Source organism: Pelophylax lessonae, assembly GCF_965119305.1.
Source record: "Pelophylax lessonae genome assembly, chromosome: 1".
In the NCBI taxonomy this organism is placed as follows: Eukaryota; Metazoa; Chordata; class Amphibia; order Anura; family Ranidae; genus Pelophylax; species Pelophylax lessonae.
In genome coordinates this window covers 687,745,845-687,765,202 of record NC_138768.1, presented here as the reverse complement: position 1 = coordinate 687,765,202, position 19,358 = coordinate 687,745,845, and the positions used below count along the sequence as shown (strand labels likewise).

General features: G+C 48.7%; 1 protein-coding gene across 1 annotated transcript in view; it reads right to left on the bottom strand.

Moving 5' to 3' along the window:
- Positions 1–19,358, bottom strand: part of TMA16 (translation machinery associated 16 homolog) — a gene marked incomplete at its 5' end in the record, with an annotated part of 113,646 nt that overhangs the window by 72,058 nt on the left and 22,230 nt on the right. Inside the window, one exon of the mRNA XM_082249123.1 lies at positions 6,925–7,009. Coding sequence (XP_082105249.1) covers positions 6,925–7,009 — 85 coding nt within the window. The remainder of the gene's footprint in view (positions 1–6,924; positions 7,010–19,358) is intronic.

Here is a 19,358-nt window from a genome sequence, read left to right as displayed (position 1 = left end):
TCCAGAGATAACTGGATTTTTGACTTACCGTAAAATCCTTTTCTCTTAAGTTCATTGACGGACGCAGTTCTCTCTGATTCATATCAGTAGGGTTATACTGCCCCCTACAGGAGTAGGACACTAGGCAGGAAAAAGTTCTGGCTACGCCTATGGGCAGTCCTGGAGGGTACACCATCTCTCTTCCTGCATAGGATGTCAGTTTTGTATCAAAGCAGTGTCAGAAAGTAACACTAACCCAACTCAAAATAGAGGGGCGGGTACTGCGTCGGTCAATGAACTTAAGAGAAAAGGAATTTACGGTAAGTCAAAAATCCAGTTTTCTCTATCGTTCATTGACGCACGCAGTTCTCTCTGATTCATATCAGTAGGGACGTCCCAAAACAGTACCATAAAATGAGGAGTGGGAACAGCAGAAAAGAACAAGTCCCCAAGGCCAAACACAGCCAACCAGGCAACATAGGACTCATCAGAACTAAAGATGAGGCCCACCTAAAAACAAACAGTAAAAACCCTCAAGGAAGACCAAAAGCCCTCCAAACAGCAGCCAGCAAAAAACCTTGCGGCCAAAAAGAGGCATCTGCAAATGCCAGCACATCCACCTCATAAAACGTAGCAAAGGTGTGAACAAACAACCAGGTAGTCGTCTTATAACCTGAAGCACAGATGCCTGTATGGCCAAAAGCCCAGGAAGCACTAGGCGCCCAAGTAGAAAGCGCCGAAACAGGTAAAGGTAGGATCTGACCCATAAATGAAGAAGCCTGCACCACCGACTGTCCGATTCACCCGGAAATAGTCATAGCAGACCTGTCCTTAGGCCATCCGTGAGCACAGACGGTGAACCTGACTACGGGAATACTCAGTAGTCGCCAAGTACCCCTCGAGTGCCAGAACTTCATCCAGAGTATGCAGTGCACATCCCGTAGGATGAGGGGGCTCAGAACACAAGATGGCAACACATTGGCCCTGTGCAAGTGAACACTAGAAACCACCTTCGGAGGGAAGGACGGATCCGGACGAAGTACCACCTGGCCCCATGAACCAACAGATAGGGAGAATGACAGGACAATGTCGCCAGTGCCGACACCCCGTGTGCAGTGTGACAGCAACCAAAGCCACCTTCTGCAATAAGGTAAGCCGGGGATACCCATGATACTCGCAAGGGAGGGTCTGGAAGAACCGACTGCACCAACACCGACTGCACCAACCAAGGTCCCCAGTTGGCGACGGAGGTTTCACCGGAAGAAAAAAAGTTACGCACCAGGGAACGAGCGGCCAACGGCCTGTGGAATAAAAATGATCAAAGCCGAACCTGACACTTGACAGTACTCAAGGCCAACTTTTGATCAATCCCCCCGTTGAAGGAAGCCAAGATCCGGCCACTGAGCAAGAGCGAGGGTGAGTCCAAGAAGACTCAAACCACACAATACGCGACTTTCTCATATGATGAAAAAAGTAATCATAGAAGACGCTTCCCACGCTTTACGTAGGGTGGGAATCACCAAAGCAGACAACCCCACATCCTTTGACACCTGGCTTACAACAGCCAAGCCGGCAAGCCGTTGAGCGTAAAGCCGGACGGGAGATCGGCCCCGGAAAAAAGAAACCCAAGGAGCGTAAGCGGCAAGCCTGATCAGGTCAGCGTACCAAGCTTGGCGAAGTCAGTCCGGAGCCACGAGAATGACCGAAATCCCTGCCGCCTCCATCCTGCAAAGAATTCTTGGCAGCAACAGGAGAGGAGGAAAGGCAGACAGCAGCCGACACTGACCTCGGCCCATCCGCGAGCACTCTCGCACGACCATGCCGGCGTCAGCCTTGCACAGGTGACCACGCCAAACATCTCAGCATCGAACATGTTGAACCTAGCGAATGTTCTTGCCCATGACAGAACCCATGAGGCCACCATTGCACCCACCAGAGGGTCCCAGGAGCGGGCTACGACCTCTGCACTATCCTGTAGATGCAATGCCAACAGGCCCATGTCCAGAGTGCCCCCAAACAAAGGCACAACTGCTGGAACGACTCCGGATGAAGGGACCATTGCCCTGCATCCAGGGCCTGTTGACTGAGGCAAACCGCGGATAGAGCCGGAACAAGGCGCTCTGCCCAACGAAGAAACATCACTTCCAAGGCAGCAAGGACACTCTTGGTGCCCCATGGTGAATGACAAAAGCCACGGTCGCAGCGTAGTCAATTGAAAGTGCACCGGACAGTAAGGGTGCCCGATCCAGTGAACTAGACAAAGCTGGATCGCTCTCAGCCCCAGGACAATAAGAGGTAACCTGGATCCTCCAGGGACCATACTCCCGAAGCAGCAAACCTGCCGAGGACTCCTCCCCACCCGGACAAGCTTGCATCCATGGTGACAGTTGTCCAGTAGACAGGGAGGAAGGATTCCAGAGCAAGACTCCCCGGGCACCAAGATCCGCTAGTCCAGAGAGTTCGGATTCCAGTCGCCTTCGAGAAGGAGTGCCTCCTGGGGAATCCCCAAAGGGATTGAGCGAAAAGGACCGTCTTGAAAAAACAACACCATCAGTCCCAGAACTCGCATGCAGGTCCAAAGGGAAGACCATGTGCGGACCGCAGTCTAAAGTGCCAAGAGTTTTGACCCCGGAGGGAGAAACACCCTGACCTAGGACGAGTCCAAAGTCAGACTCAAAGTCCAATCTCATGGAAAGGACCAGGGACGATTTCTGAAGGTTAAGAACCCACCTGAACTCCACCAGAGTTCCCACGGTGACAACCAACTTCGTTGTCAGCACCGTAGGGGACTCCAGACTCCAAACAGCGCCAGGACCGGAGCCAACACCGCCGTGAAGACCCTAGCAGCATAAGCGAGACCGAAGGGTAACGCCACAAACCAAGACATCCTTCCCCACGGGAAAAAAACTGAGAACCCGTAGCTGTCCAGAACATAACGGGATGTGAAGGTAGGCAGCTTGATGTCTATGGAGGCCAGGAAGCCCCCTGATGTAGAGAAGCCACCACCGTGCGAACCAATACCAACTTGAATTTGTGATCTTCACGGAACCAACAAAGGACCAGTAGGTACAGCTTGTTGAACCAGAGCCTGAACTGTCGCACAGAGCGCCTGTAAGCGATCCGGAGACAGCCGTACATTGGAAGGGAAAAACCTTACCGGAAATAACCGGATCGAAACTCGATCTTGCAACTGGACCGCATGACCTCCTGAACCCAGTCAGCCTGGGATCCGGGCCAGCCGCAAGTCTTCGACCCCCTAGATGGGAGAGGAAGCACCTTCAGGCCGAGTAGGCCTTGCCGCAGGTCTGGAAAAAACCAAACTCATGTACGCCAGACCAGGGTCGTCAGGAACCCACGTGGAAGTCAGGAAGGACTTCGCCACATCGACTGTCCCCGAGGGACGAAGAAACTGTGAGCCGAAAGGGAGGAACCCCGACTGCAAAGAAGGCCCTCACCCTTGACAGCCTGTGTCATCCAGGGCAGCACCAACCAGGCAATCCCCCTGAAAAGGGAGATCCATTAAGACCTTCTTAGAAGTTTGATCCGCAGACCAACACGGACAAGTAGACTCCAGTCAACCACCGCCAAAAACGACAAGGTGTTATACAAGGGAGCCTCGACCAGCGCGACATCGCAAACAAAATGCAGCCCCTGCACCAGCTGGACCAACAGCTCCCCCAGGGCAAGAGGGACATGCCCCACACCAAATTGAGGTGTTGGGACTCCGCCCATCAGGCAGAGTCTGCGTGGCAAGGGCAAACAGAAACACTGTTCCCAGTGCAGCTACGCCAGGGAGCACAGAGCGCAGGCCACAGCCCACGCCATCCTATCCCGTGAGTCCTTAAAGGATGGGGATTCCTCCACTGGAACAATGGTAGTCCCATTCAGCTAGAGACCGTGCATCCACCAAAGGCGGAAACAGTCCTCTGTACCAGAGACCCCCCCCCCCCAAAAGGGCCACGGCTAACGGCTGCTTAGACCCCCCCCTACATGAGCAGCCAGCAAAATGAGCAGCTCCGGGTGGCATGCGAGTGCCAGATGCCACCTGCGCCTTAGGTGCAGCCGCCGCTGCGACCCCCAAATTGCAGGGTGCCACGCACCGAAAACAGCCAGAGTGTCCAGCGCCTGTCGCGGCAGGGAAGGTGGAAATGTCATCCTCATCATCCGAGGAGACAAGGCGCGAGGTAACAGACTCGGCAGGGAGGCCCACATCTGTGGTGGCTGAGCCAGACTCAGACTCCAAGACATCAGAAGAGGCAGGGGTAGGTGGAGAAATGTTTTAGCGCACCTACCACCACCCCCCGGGCCCAAATGCGTCCCGAACTGCCGAAAAGGCACAGACGGAAAGTGGAGATCCAGAAGGCCCTGCAGCCTCCGTGAGGGGGTCAGGTGGTAAAAAATGGCCTGCAGGGTCCATACTGAACCTGAGGAACCCGCCAGCAACTTGAAAAAATGACATTTTTTTTTAAATGGCCCCCACAGCGCTACAGCGCCCCCCAGAGGTCAGGCACACGCTAACGGACCGCCACAGAGAGGGAGAGACCACCCTCAAGACTCACTCCCACCAGTCTGCATGCAAAAAATCTCCGGCAAAATGGCCGAAAACGGGTGTACCAAGATGGCCGTCTCCATAGAAGCAGACAGAGGCTACAACAAAATGGCGGCCCGCCCTAAAATCGCGGCAAACGGGACCCACAGGGGACCCCCAAACACCAAACTGCACCATCCACTTCAGAAGAACCCCAGCAAGGCCCCCCCCCCGCACGATCATTGAGCACCGCAGACAGCAAACTCGCCCGGCCCCCCATGCGGCCTGCACACTAGGCCCCAGGCTCAGGTAGGCCCAGACAGTCCCCCAGGGGGGGGTTAGGGGGGCAGGGGGGCAGTGGGGTGGAGAGGAGGGGGGTCACAATGGAACAGAGGGAAACCCAGGAGTGCGAGGGTCCGACCGTCTCAGGGAGAGGACCCGCGTCCACCCCAAAAAAACGCTGCCAGGGAAGGGGGTGGGGGGAACATTTGCTCACCATACCGGGAACACAGGTGGGCGCAATCTCTTGACAGAACCCCACGTTACCGGAGTAGGGGGGTTGTCGGACAAATAGGAACGCTGTGACATCAGCCTCGACCCTGTCGTGTGCATCCTGGCGAGACGTTTAACTTGCGGGGCCAGTCCCCGTCTAGTGGGACTATGTTGCGGCCGACCCAGCGCGAAGCTAAGGCCTGCACATGCTCGCTGGCCAGACTGGGGGGCCCACTGGATATGGGGGTCCAGTCTGCCGCCCAGCCCAGCATAACTGCTTGAAGATCTCACAGGAAAAAAGTTCCGGAGAAAAAAGGCTAGCTAAACAATTCTACATAAAAAAATACTTTTATGCCAGGACCAGAGATCTCAGCAAGGAACTAGGTCCTTACTCCTTACTAGGCAGAAAAAAAATGACATCCTATGCAGGAAGAGAGAGGGTTTACCCTCCGGGACTGCCCATAGGCGTAGCCAGAATTTTTTCCTGCCTAGTGTCCTACTCCTGTAGGGGGCAGTATAACCACTGATATGAATCAAAGAACGATAGAGAAAAAGCGAATATTCTCCCACTCTACAATACTCTGGTCCGGCCACATCTTGAATATGCCGTCCAGTTCTGGGCACTGGTCCTCAGAAAGGATGTGCTGGAACTGGAGAGAGTCCAGAGAAGGTCAACAAAGATAATTAGAGGAATGGAGGACATCAGCTATGAGGAAAGACAAGCACTGAACTTAATCTCTCTGGAGAAGAGACGCTTGAAAGGGGATATGATATCAATGTACAAATACCGTACTGGTGACCTTAGCTGCGCCCTCTGCAAGGGGACCCCCTTTTGAGGGTAGGGCACATGTTAGGGGAGACTCCGCTACGCACTCACACCGGTCTCTGCACTGGGACCCCACTGCCATATACCCACACTGCAGGCAGGGGCATGCACCTAGGGGTCTCCTACACTGGGACACCTCTAGACTACCAGGGCAGGACACACAATCCCAGGACCCTTATAGAGTGGGGATAGCGAGGGAGACTCCCCACAGGTCTCTGCTGCATCCTCTGACCTGAATCCCTCACCAGACTCCAGGCCCAGACAGAGAAAAGGGAGTGGGGGAAGCCCAGCTCACTGAGGGATTTTTAAAGGATGGTAGGAGGGAACCTGAAGGCAGGTCCGACCGTCCTTGAAGGGTTTACCTGCAGTCACCCCAAAAAATGCCAAAAGAGGAGAGGGGGGACTGTACTTACCCTTCCATGGTGACGGTAACGCTCCAGACAGAATCTTCGCCATCAAAGTAGGGGAGCTGTTGGCCAAAGGACCGTTGCGACTCAGACCCAGGTTTGGTTGTATGCGACCCTGCAAGACGTTTAACTTGCGGGCCAGCCTCTGTCCGTAGCTTCGGTCAGCACACACTCGCTGGCTGGACTGGGGGGGATCTAGATTATCCAGTTGCTCAGCCCGGCAGTTGATTGTAGATCTCCCGAGAGAAAAAAAACTAAAAAGTTGGAAGGAAGAAGAAAACAATTGCTAGGACCAGAGATCCCAGCCGGGAGCCTAGGTCCTTACTCCTGACTAAACAGATTAAAAACTGATTACCTAGAGCAGAGAGGGGGATCATATACCAGCTGAGGACAGCCCATGGGCATAGCCATGTGTTTTTTGTTCTAGCTAGTCCTACTCCTGGAGGAGGCAATATAACCCAGTAGTTATGATTACTGGAGCGATGCGTCAGTCGATGAACGAAAGAGAAAACCATGTTTCTAATGTACACAGTGCCTCCCTGTATGCACCTAAAAGCAAGCTGTGTTTGGTTTACATTTAAGGCCAACAGCCATGTACAGTAACCCTTGACAATAGAAACCTCTGCTGGAAATATTTCAGCCTCTACAACTAGACAGTTCAGTTTTTATGGAATGTAATTAACTCTTCCTACCTTTCGATTAGCTCACAAGCTTCCTGCTTGGTAAATTCTGTTTTGTTAGGGTCAAGACAACTCTGGAACCACTGAAGTTTCTCACCTGTAAAAGAGATAACATGCAGGCCTTCAAAACAGAAAGGATAGATCACCAATTACTTCGACAAAATTGTCATAACTTTAACTAAAAAATGCATTGCTGTTAAGGGCAATTTCTTACAATAAAAAAGGGGAACAGCAATACCTTCCAAGCACTTTGAAAGCATTAGGAGAACTGCTTCTTTCTGTTATATGATTGCCTCTCTCTGCTGCTAGCTGAATGCCCAGCTTCCTTTCAGTTGTGACAAGTAATGACAAAGCAATAGAAAAAAAGCAGTTATGTCAACTGCACAGTGACAAGACACAACTATATTTCAAGAATTACCATTACAAAAGTATTTTTTTAGCTAGATAGAAACAATTTAAAATGCAACGAGACAAATGGCTCATGTATTCCACAGACCAGTGGCTAAGTAAAAATAAGCTCTGAAACTCGTGTCTCCTTGTTAAGCAACACTATGTTTAGCTAATCAACAATATAATTCCTATTTTAGAGGGTTCTAATTTTTTATACCCAGTTTAGCATCAATCTTTTCACGCAGATTGTTCTTTGTACCTCGCACATACGTCGCTATCTCACCTTTAACGGCTACAAGCACTACCACAGGCCCACATTGGGCACCCCTGATCATCCTGACTCACAAGTAGCCACCGCCCAAGTGACCTTGACCACCACAATACCACAGTTTCCATAAGATACTGCTTCTCACTATGCAAATTAAACTCTCCTCATTAAACACCAAGGAATTCAACAGCCCGCAAAAAAAGCTACCCTCCAGAGAGAATAAACTGTCAGCGGATATAGTTTTTGTGCAAGAGACACACTTCGCTTTATCCAAAACCCAAACCTTCAAGTTAAAAGGATACAATCAAATCTTTCTCGCTTCAGGACCACAGAAGAAGAAGGGAGTGCTAATAGGGATTCATAATACATTACAATTCCAGCACCACAGCACCTATGCAGACCCACAAGGAAGCTACGTTATTATATGCACCATCGCCCAATCCACCTACACCTTAGTGAATGTATATGGACCCAACTCCAAACAATTAAGATTCTTTCAGCGCCTCTTTAAGAAAGTGGACAAGACAAAACAAGGTAACTTATTTATCGGAGGCGACCTTAACATCATAGGAGACATCACCCTGGATATCTCCAAACAGAGGTCGAACAACAGGCCAGCTTTTAACCCGCTCCTCCATGAATCAGAACTATACGACGTGTGGCGAGCACAACACGGGTTTGGAGCGAGACTACACATTCTTTTCCCACACACAACTGTCAAACTCTCGCATCAATGCCGTTTTGGTGGACCTTATAGAATGTCCTCAAATATGAAATTGGTATAATTTCTTGGTCGGATCATGCCCCCATCAATATCACCCTAGGAGACCGATGACAGACCCCGCCGAGGCTTTGGAGGCTTGACCCGTCCCTATTGACCGACCCTGCAATCAGAAAGGAAATTGAAGCATAACATCTTTCCTTCTTTCAGCTTAATGAACTACCGGGCACAGAAAATTTTACATTATGGGCAACTTACAAAGCGTACCTAAGAGGAATACTTATGAAACTGAGTAATAAAAAGAGAAAACGGAGGACTCGGCAGCTCAAGGAGGTCCTGTCCCAAAACTCAGAGCCAGAGAAGCTCAACAAAATGTCACCTTCCCTCTCACATTCGACCAAACTAACAGAACTCTGCGCACTCTTTTGCTGTACAAATGCGAAACCAACCTCAAAATTCACCAGAGCTAACTTTTACGCATTGGGCAACAAAGGTCCCTTTTGGCTAAGCAAGTAAAAACCCAGCGAGTAAAAACTAGCATTGCCTCCCTCCATCACCCTTTCTCTAAGAAGCTTCTGACCAACCCACAAGACATCGCTAATGCATTTGGTGATTTTTACAGCTCTCTATATAATCTTAAAAATGATCCCCACACAACCCAACCCTCGGAGGAACAAATCCATAACTTTTTAGGCCCCCATTAACCTACTAACTATTACCAAGGCCCAACTTGAGGAACTCTCTAAACCATTTACTACTGAGGAAATTCTACGGGCAATCAAAGACCTTCCTCAACATAACTACTTCTTCAAACTGTTTGCTCATATTTTAGCGCCCAAGTTGAATGACCTCTTCGATCCTGCCAGTTCCTCCGGATCTCTACCTACCGAACTGCTGCGTTCTGTTATTGTTACTATATTTAAACCTGAGAAAGACTCCACAGAAGCCTCTAACTAGACCAATATCCCTCCTAAACACTGATGTTAAGTTACTAGCTAAATGTATAGCAAACAGGTTGAAAGAATTCCTACCAGACCTAATCCATCCAGACCAAGTTGGGTTTGTACCAGGTAGACAGACTCCAGACGCAACCCGAAGAGTACTTAACCGGGTGCACCGAGTCCACCAATGTCGGACGCCTTCTCTGCTCCTCTCCCTGGATGCAGAGAAGGCGTTTGACAGGGTCCACTGGAAATTCTTGCATGCGGTACTTACCAAATTTGGCATAACAGGATGGTTTCAGGATGCAATCTTGTCACTGTACTCCACCCATCGACTAGGGTACTATCCAGCGGCACCATGTCTGCCCCATTCGATCTCTCGAATGGGACAAGGCAGGGGTTCCCCCTCTCCCCACTCATATTTGCTTTGCTAATGGAACCCCTGGCCTCAAAAATTAGGGAGTACCCGAAAATATCCGGCATCCCCTACAACGGTTCGACTCACAAAATTAGTTTATTTGCGGATGATGTGATTCTCATGATCACTAACCCCATACAATTCCTACCGGCAATTCAGGACATCTTACGCCACCTTTGGTCAAGTATCATACTATAAACTAAACACCTCAAAATCACAGGCTCTCCCCATACACCTCCCCCCCAAACGTTGGCACAGTTAAAAGAAAATCACCCCTTTACCTGGATGAGCACAGCTATTCCTTATCTAGACACACAGATATCCCCGACTGCGGATAAACAAATTGAATTAAACTACTATAGCTAAGCCCGGAAACTGCCCACCCTTCTAACCTCGCTGAAATGTTCGGGTCTCCGTAAATTGGGTTGTATAGCCACCATAAAAATTATCCTGTTGCCCAAACTCTTGTACCTATTCCGCTTCCCTTATTACCACCATCCAAAAACGAATTCATAAATTCATATGGGATTCTAAGCCGCCCAGATGCGCTAGTTACATCTTAATCAGATCTCACAGACTAGGGGGTGCAGGCCTGCCTCACATTGGAAACTACTACTACGCATCCATACAAGACCAATTATACTAGTGGTGGCACCCTACGACCGAAAAAAAATGGTCAAAAATGGAAAACTCACATACATATCCAACGTCCCACAGGGATCGCCTTCTACTAACGGCGGCAGATTCCTCTCTACCCCCTGCAAAACTTGGCCCATCAGAAACGGCTTCCCTAATAGCATGGAAGAAACTCCTAACGTCCTACCCTACTAACTCGCCTACTGGAACCGTACAGATACCACTCAGATCCTTAAAAGATGGCTATCCCTGACTTAAATCTCTCCCATTGGCTCTCAGCTGGAATATTCTCCATTGCATCTAAATCTAAATGTGAGTGCAGTCTGGCGGTCCCCGGTAAGCCAACGCGTTTCGCAATTTATAGCTTCCTCAGGGCATCAAAAGACCGGAAAGACAATGCACTAAAGGAGTATGAAAAAAACAATCATGTATTATAATAAATCAAATCATATGCTTCATATTTGCAATACCATATAGCTTCACATAGTGCTGACCTGGTAAACGCCCTACAGAGGGCTAAGGGCAGAATGGAGAACTGTATCCCTGGGCAGGCGTCGGGATCCCTTACATGTGGATAGATCAAAAAATGGCTCAAAACTATGTGCAACTGCACTGACCATAACGTATTAGGCAACTGGCTTGACTCTTTTTGCTGTAGATGATAATGTCTCCCAATCATTATCTTAAGCTGTCAACTTCCCTTTTATCCATACTTAGAAGCATAGGGCGCTAGAGAACTCTAGATAATATGGATAAATAAATGAATAGTCACTCCACTGGTCCCAGAGAAAACACATACATAGACATATTAGACACATCAAACCAGATGGCGAATTCCTGCCGCTCCCAAACGTCTAGTCTCCACAAGAAAAAGGAGTCTCAATTTCCCCAAACTCAATGGTTGCAAGCGTTCAGGGAGACTCATAGGGCAGCCCACTGCGAAAACCACTGGGAATCCTACCAGAAAACGATCCACAGATGGTACCTAACGCCCTACCGGCCTGTCGAAAATGTTCCATGGCCTATCGCATTCCTGCTGGAGAGGGTGTGGTAGCACAGGTACTATAGCTCACGCTCTGGTTTTGTAAAACACTTAGCTACTTTTGGCGTCAAATATTCAACCTAATCGCCTCTATAACAAGGGTACTTTCACCACCAACACCAGCCTTAGCGTGATTTCATGTTGGCATACAGAAGTATCCAACTCAGTCCTGCCCCACTGTCATTCATCTACTCCATGCTGCCAAACTTACAATTACCAGACTATGGAAAATTTAAGAACATGTGGTAAACCTGGTTACACCACACCAAGTGCACTGTACAAATTGAATAAGATACTAGTGAGATATCGGTTTGGTTACCTCGTGTTTACTTGCCGTTTACCTTGTTCATATCCTAAAGACCTTGGTGCTCTCTTCCTGCTTTCCTTCATCCTTTCCCCCCCTCACTATCCCTCTCACCCCCCCTTTTCCTTTTGCCCTTACTCCACTAGACCCAGTCTATCATTTATATGTTATAAAATATGTTGAACAGAATTTACAGTATGCATCTATCTGAACATAAGAATAAGATGATGTCTAGTTGGAACAACTGTGTGCAGCTTTCAATTAAACTACTCTGTCTGTTACTTGTAAAACTCAATAAAGACTATTTGAACATAAAAATCTGACAAAATGCCACTCCACCTGATCCAGTCAATGATTACTGTCAATTGCAAAACCCCTAGAATGTGAACATGGAACAAGGCCATAACATGAAGTTCAACCCATTCCAGGATTTGAGACACCTCCAGTGCTGGGGTGAAGCTTTTAGTACCTCCCTGGTGATTGATGTAGGCCATGGCACTGTCAGACTGTACCCGGATCTGGCAACTCTTAAGAAGAGCCGTACAGTGGGGGAGAGAGACACAAATCACCTTGAGGTCCAGAACGTTAATGCAGAGCCTGGTCTCCTGGGTCCATTGGTTCTGATCCGACAGTGGATTCAGTACTCCCCCAGGCAAACAGACTGGAATCAATTGTGAGGCTCTTTCAAAAGAGGGAGAAAGGACTTCCCAGTCAGCAGTAAGGGGAAGTGAAACCACAAGGACATAGACGCCTTTGCCCAGTGACACAGGTGAATGTTCTGGTGTGATGTTGCGCATAAGTGACTGCCTCCAAGGAAGCGACCATGAGGACTAGAACAATCATGCAGTAATGAATGAACACAGGCCTGGCGAGTAGACAGTTAAGAGGTGTGAAGACTGAGTTTTTGAAGCTTCCCTGTGGAAGGAACACCCTGGTCACTTCAGAATCTAGAATAAGGCCTAGGTACTTCAATAGAGGGGAGGAAAGCTAGGAGGACTTGCAAAGGTTTTAGGATCTATCTGAAGTCCTCCAGAGTCCCAGAGTGAACGCTCAAGGTGCAGATGCCAGGTAAGAAGGAAGAGCCATGAACTGGTAATGGAGCTCCCCATTGCAAAATGAAAAACATTTTCTCTGTCCTAATGGTTTGACCACAAGCAGGGGGCCACCTCTAGGTCGTGGTCTCTTCTTTTTGCTGTATCTAGTGTCCCAATCCTGCAGGTGACACAATATGGGTTATAATCCTCTTATCCAGCTGTGTCATTCAATGAACGAAGGAGAAATGTGTGTAGTTAATCATCTGTGGAGAATTATTGTGGAATGTTTCCTAATTTTACTGGATGCACACTGGTTTACAAAATCCTAATGTGTTATACACTTATAAGTATGGAGTATGTGTTGAATGGGAAATAGCACTGAAACCTTCATCTACTCATCTGCAAGTGGGGTCTATAAATTATCAGAATAATATAAAGTGGGACCTGAACTTACAGTAAGAACTACAGTGAAAATATTACCATAGGTTACCCTGCAAATGCCAATTCCCCAATTAAGCTAACAATACATGGCTTAAAATTTAGCCAGTTCAGCAGGCAAGACTTGGGTACAGCCAGCATGTTGGATGTTTCTACATGTGATTACTGCCAGCGGCAGTAATCGTTGTATTCTGCCGACTAGGAAAGCTCACCATGCTATCTCTCCCCCACCCACCCGGCGGCAGAATACAATAACGATGTGGGAGGCATCGATGGGGCATGCTGATAGGGGAAATCAAACTATTTTCTTTCCTTCCACCAGTGAGGGAAGACAACTAAGTAATCTATGACTTGCCGTAGACAGTGATCCTGAAACTAGTCTTCAAATTATTTTCCCCGTGTACCATTTGATCGCTGTAATCACAGCGATCACAAGTGAGAACACTGGCTGCAGTGAGCAGCCAGCGCACTCCTTGTCACACACATACACAGCTGACGTGGGAAGAAAGAGATGGCTGTTGAATGTCAGTGTTAACAGTGTACAAAACAAAGTGCCCCTACCTTTCTAGCACCAGTGTTTTCAGTATTGCTGACTGCAGCATTTCCAGTGTTGCAGACTGCAGCCAGTGTCAATATTTCCAGCATCTCTGTTCACAGCCAGGAATGCACACCTGCTTTACAAAGTGTTTTATTTTGTGGATGTTTCTACTCTCCTGGAACTTCAGGGCCTCTAAAAATGCGATAGGTAGGAAATCAGATGTATAATAAATGCCTCTTGAAAGCCTCAAGGTGTTTCTTGGATTTTGGGTCCCTCTATATGGATAGGTAATGAAAAAGTCCCACACATGGTATTTGCATACTTCAAAAAAGAAGCAGCATTTTGGGGTGTAAATCTAAGTATGTCTTTGTGTAAAAAAAAAAATAATATATAAATATTTTCATTTCTTCATTTTCTAAAAACTTGTGGCATAAAATTATGTATTGAAAAGACTTAGGGCTCTTTCACACGGGCGGTCCGATCAGATGCGCCTGTCAGTTTTTTAGGCGGATCTGATCGGATCCTCCATGCAGCTCTATGGGGCAGCGGGTGTCAGCGGAGGTCACCTCCGCTGACACCCGCTGCCATCCGCATCCGATCCTGTGCTGAAATCTGGACGGATGGAAACCCTATTTTTCCATCCGTTCAGTAATCGGAGCGGAGCGGATCTGATGAGAGCGGACAAGCGGTCCGCTCTCCTCCGATCCCCCATAGAGGGCAGCGGGTGCTGAGACACCTCCCTCTCCGCTCTGCAAGCGGAGACGGAGCTGTCATCCGCCCGGCTCAGCGGGGATCACGGATCGATCCCCGCTGAGCAACACGGATCCGCCTGCGGAGGCGGACCGTGTGAAAGAAGCCTTACTGTGCCTCTTATCAAACAGGCATTTCTACTGTCCTACTCCTGACACCTCTGAAAATGTGATAGGTAGTCAAGAAATTAGATAAGTAATTTATGCCCCCTTAAAAACCTGAAGGCTCTTCTTGGATTTTGGGCCCCTCTAGCAAAACATGTATCCTGTACAGTATTCAAATAAAAAGATTTTTACAGGTAAGTCAAAAATCCTATTTTCTTAGTCCTATAGAACGGGACACAAGATCTTTCTTCTTAAAGCGGTTGCATCCCCAAAAAAACAAAACCCTGCAGGAGAATGGCATAATGTGCTAGTATGCATCTCATACTAGCACATTATGAAATACTTACCTAAAAACAAAGCCCCCATACGGTCGCCCGGACACCGCTGAAGGCGCTGACATGTTCCCTCAGCGTCTCTTCCGGGTTCTGCGGCTCAGTCGCTGTGAGTGGCCGGAGCCGCGATGATGTCACTCCCACGCATGCGCGCGGGAGTTCACTTTCTGGCGAGGAACCGCTGGTGCAGGGTGAATATCTCCTAAACCGTGCAGGTTTAGGAGATATTAATTTTACCTACAGGTAAGCCTTAACCACTTCCCGACCACCAGCCGCCTATTTACTGTAGGTGAAAAGGTCTACGTTGGTCAGTCGTGGGAAGTTAGGGGGCAAGCGCGCGCCGCCGCCCTCTCGCCCCCACTCAGCAGCGGGGAAGATGATGCACGGGTCAATCGGCTCCGATTGCAGCCTGACACCTGCAATCGCTCCCCGCAGAGAAAAGGATGGTCAGCTGTAAACACAGCCGACCGTCCTTCTCCCTGAAATGATCACAGAGCTCATGTGATCCTTCTATATAGGATCACATGTCTCTAAGGTCATCTCAGAAGCCACGCCCCCCCCACAGTTAGAATCACTCCCCTAGGGTCACATTTAACCCCTTGATCACCTATACTGTTAACCCCTTCCCTGCCAGTGTCATTATTACAGTATCAGTGCATATTTTTAGCACTGATTACTGTAAATGTCACTGGTACCCCCAAAAGTGTCAAAAATTTCATTTAGGGGTCCGATCTGTCCGCCGCAATGTCGCAGTCCCGCAAAAAATCGCAGATCGCCATTTCTAGAAAAAAATATAAAAATAAAAAATTACATAAATCTTTCGCGTAGTTAGACGCGATAACGTTTGTGCAAACCAATCAAAATACACTTTTTTTTTTACCCACAATTTGTAGCAGAAAACAAATTGGCCTAAAATGTGAAAACATTTTGATTTTTACATTTTTTTTTTTGAGAATGTCATATAGCAGAATGTGAAAAATTGTCGCTTTTTTTTGTTTATAGCGCAAAAAAAAAAAAAAAAAAAAAAAAAAAAATCGCACAGGTGATCAAATACCACACCAAAAGAAAGCTCTATTTGTGGGGAAAAAAGGACGTCAATTTTATTTAGGCACAGCGTCGCACGACATCGCAATTGTCCATTAAAGTAACGCAGTGCCGGATCGCAAAATAGGGCCTGGTCATTTAGGGGCAAATCCTTCCGGTCTTAAAGTGGTTAATATAGGCTTACATGTAGGTAAAAATTTAAAAGCGGAGAATACTACAGCTTTAAAAGTAGAACTATAATGTTTTTGTTTTTTTTTTTTGTTTTTAATAATGAAAACAGTTTTTTTCTACAATAAAATAAACTTATCTCGCCAAGCCGTCAAAGCAGGATGGAAGATTAGGCCCTTGGGACAGCATATTCTCCCTGAAAGGCAGTCTCCAAGGGACATTGGCGACCAGCCGCACTAGGTCAGCATACCAAGGCTGGCGAGGCTAGTCTGGGACCACAAGAATGACAGGAATCCCTTCTGCCTCGATTCTGCGCAAGAGCCTCAGCAGAAACTTGAGAGGAGGGAAAGCGTAGATCAGACGGTACTAGTCCCACGGGGCCACGCATCTGTGGCGTTCGCCAGAGGATCCCGTGACCAAGTCACAAACCTCAGGACTTTTCTGTTAAGCCAGGAAGTCGACAGATCCAAAGGCAAAAAGAAACAAAGAAAGGGCGCACCGACCTAGCGCATTATCCTCAATAATAGGCTTTATTAATGCAACATATAAAATGGCTACTCACAAACAAAGGTAGAAAATTATCATATCAAGTTCAGTCGCTCCAGTGTCAGGAATAGTCCATGTGTTAGTCCATAATCCTGTTAAGATGGCGGCTGATGCGTTTCGAGGCTCAGCCTCTTCCTCAGAGCCACGAGTGTCAGCCATCATCTTAACAGGATTATGGACTAACACATGGACTATTCCTGACACTGGAGCGACAGCTTGATATGAACATTTTCTACCTTTGTTAATGCCACAAACTGATAATGATCCTCTCTCACGGCAAAGCGCAGAAACCGTTGATGTCCTGCCCATATTGGGATGTGAAGGTAGGCATCTTTGATATTCATGGAGGCCAGGAAATCCCCCTGATGTAGGGAAGCCACCACCATGCAAATGGATTCCATCTTGAATTTTTGAACTCTCGCAAAGCAATTCAGTGCCTTCAGGTCCAGGATTGGACACATTCCTTCCTGGGGACTGCAAACCGGTTTACAGCCCTGAAAATGTTCCGCACATGGAACCAGAACTATTACTCCCTGTTGTAACAGGTCCTGTACTGTCGCAAAGAGAGCCTGTAGGCGTTCTGGGGACAGTCTCACATTGGAATTGAAGAACCTTACCGGTGGGACGGATCGAAACTCTATGTTGTACCCAGATTGTATTACCTTGTGAACCCATTTGTCTTGTATCCGGAATAACCACAGGTCCGGGAACCAGCAAAGACGTCCACCCCAGATACGGGTGAGGGCATACCTTTAGGCTGAAGGGCCCTTGTCCTCAGGTATGGAGAAACTTGATTTTTGTTTACCACAGCAGGATCGCCTGGAACCACCCGAGGGGGCCTTGAAGGACTTTAACTTATCAACTGACCCTGAGGGATGAAAAAACTTCTTATGTGCTAAAAAGGAGGGACCCCGTCTGCGACACGGGTCCTTACCCTTGTTAGCCTGTGGGAGAAAGGTACTCTTACCCCCTGTGAGACTTCTGATAATGTCATCCAGGGTAGCCCCTAACAGGCAATCTCCTTGAAAAGGCAGATAAGTCAAGGCCTTTTTTGGAGGTCTGATCTGCAGCCCAGCACTTTAGCCGAAGTATAAGTCAAAAGACCACTGCCGAAAACCAACAGTCGGCCCAAAATGGGAGCAGCATCCAGCGCGGCATCACAAACAAATTGCAGCTCCTGCACCAACTGGTCCAACCTCTTCACAAAGGCAGGGGGAAGTTGTTTCCCCTCCAGGTAACGGTGTAGCAACTTAGCCCATTCAGTCAAGGTTTGCAAGACAAGTGCAACCGTAAACACCGGTCTTAGTGCAGACCCCGCCAGGTAGTACATAATGCGGGCCACAGACTCCGCTTTTCTATTCGCCGGATCCTTAAAGGGTGGGGAATGCTTCACTGGAATCATGGTAGCCTTATTCAATCTTGAGACCGGAGGGTCCACCGTAGGTGGCACAGTCCACTTCTTTATAAGGGACTCTTCAAAAGGGTAGCGTCTAGCAATCCGCTTAGGCACCCCAGGGGAACACTTTGGGCAGTCCCATTCTTTTTTGAGCACGTTGTAAAAATACGCGGGAAACCGAAAAAACCTTTGCCGCTCTGGATGGCTTGTGAGTGCCAAACATAACCTGCGCCTCTCTTTCGCAGTCGCAGCTGCGTCCTCCATTTTTAGGGTTTCACGCACAGATACAACCAGTGTGTCCACCAGCGCCTTTTCTTGCACAGTGGTAGAGATAGAGATGTCATCCTCACTATCAGAGGAGACAGGGCGCAAGGTAGTAGACACGGCAGGGAAACCCGCATCTGCGGTGGCTGAATCAGATTCAGAATCTGACATCAGATGAGGCAGGGGTAGGCGGAGGGCATTTTTTGGCACCTCGCCCTTCAAAGGCCACCTCCATCCGGGACACAAAGGATTCCAGGACCACTGAAAGTGCATCTATGGACAGCTGGGATACGGAGGGACCTGCGACCTCCTTGAGGGGGTCAGAGGTTGGGGACACTTGTTCTGCAGGGTCCATGTTGCACCAGTGGAAACTGTCAGCAAAAATTTGAAATTTTTTTTTTTCCCCAAGAACGTCCCACCGCGCTACAGCGCCAACAGGTCAGGCAGAGCGCACTGAAGATCCCCAGCAAAGAGAGAGAGAGAGAGAGAGAGAGAGACCCCCCAGACTCACCACCCTTCACCAAAGATGCACAGAAAAGGCCCAGAAAGTCTGCACAGCACGTGCCTGCAGCGATCTCGATCCTCAGAGAAAGATCTGAGTGTCAGCACTAGGGTATAGGGAGGGGCTCCACCACCAGAAAAAACACCATTAGGAACTCCCAGAACATGGCCGCCAGTGATTCTCACTAGAAATCCACCACAAAATGGCCACCGGGTGTACCAATATGGCCGTTGAATCTTGCAGAGCACATGGGCTACAAGAAAATGGCGGCCCCGTGTGGGGGCCCCACGAGGGCATTCCCCCAGCCTCCTGGATGGGATAGACGGGAAAGAGGGACCTGGGAGTCAAAGGTAAAACCCCCCGCACGATCGTTCGTTCATCTGTCGCCAGCGACACCCCCCCCCCCCGCATCATTGGCCTGAAGCTCGGTCCCAGCCCCCAGGATTAGTTACACACATCTCATAGCCCCAGTAGGGGGGGGGTGGGAGCGGCGCGTGACAGAACAGAGGGGAACCCGTGGTTGTGAGGGTCCAACCATCCTGGGGAGAGGCCCGTGTCCACCCCAAAATCCGCCAGGGAAAGGGGGGAACATTTACTAACTATACCAGGA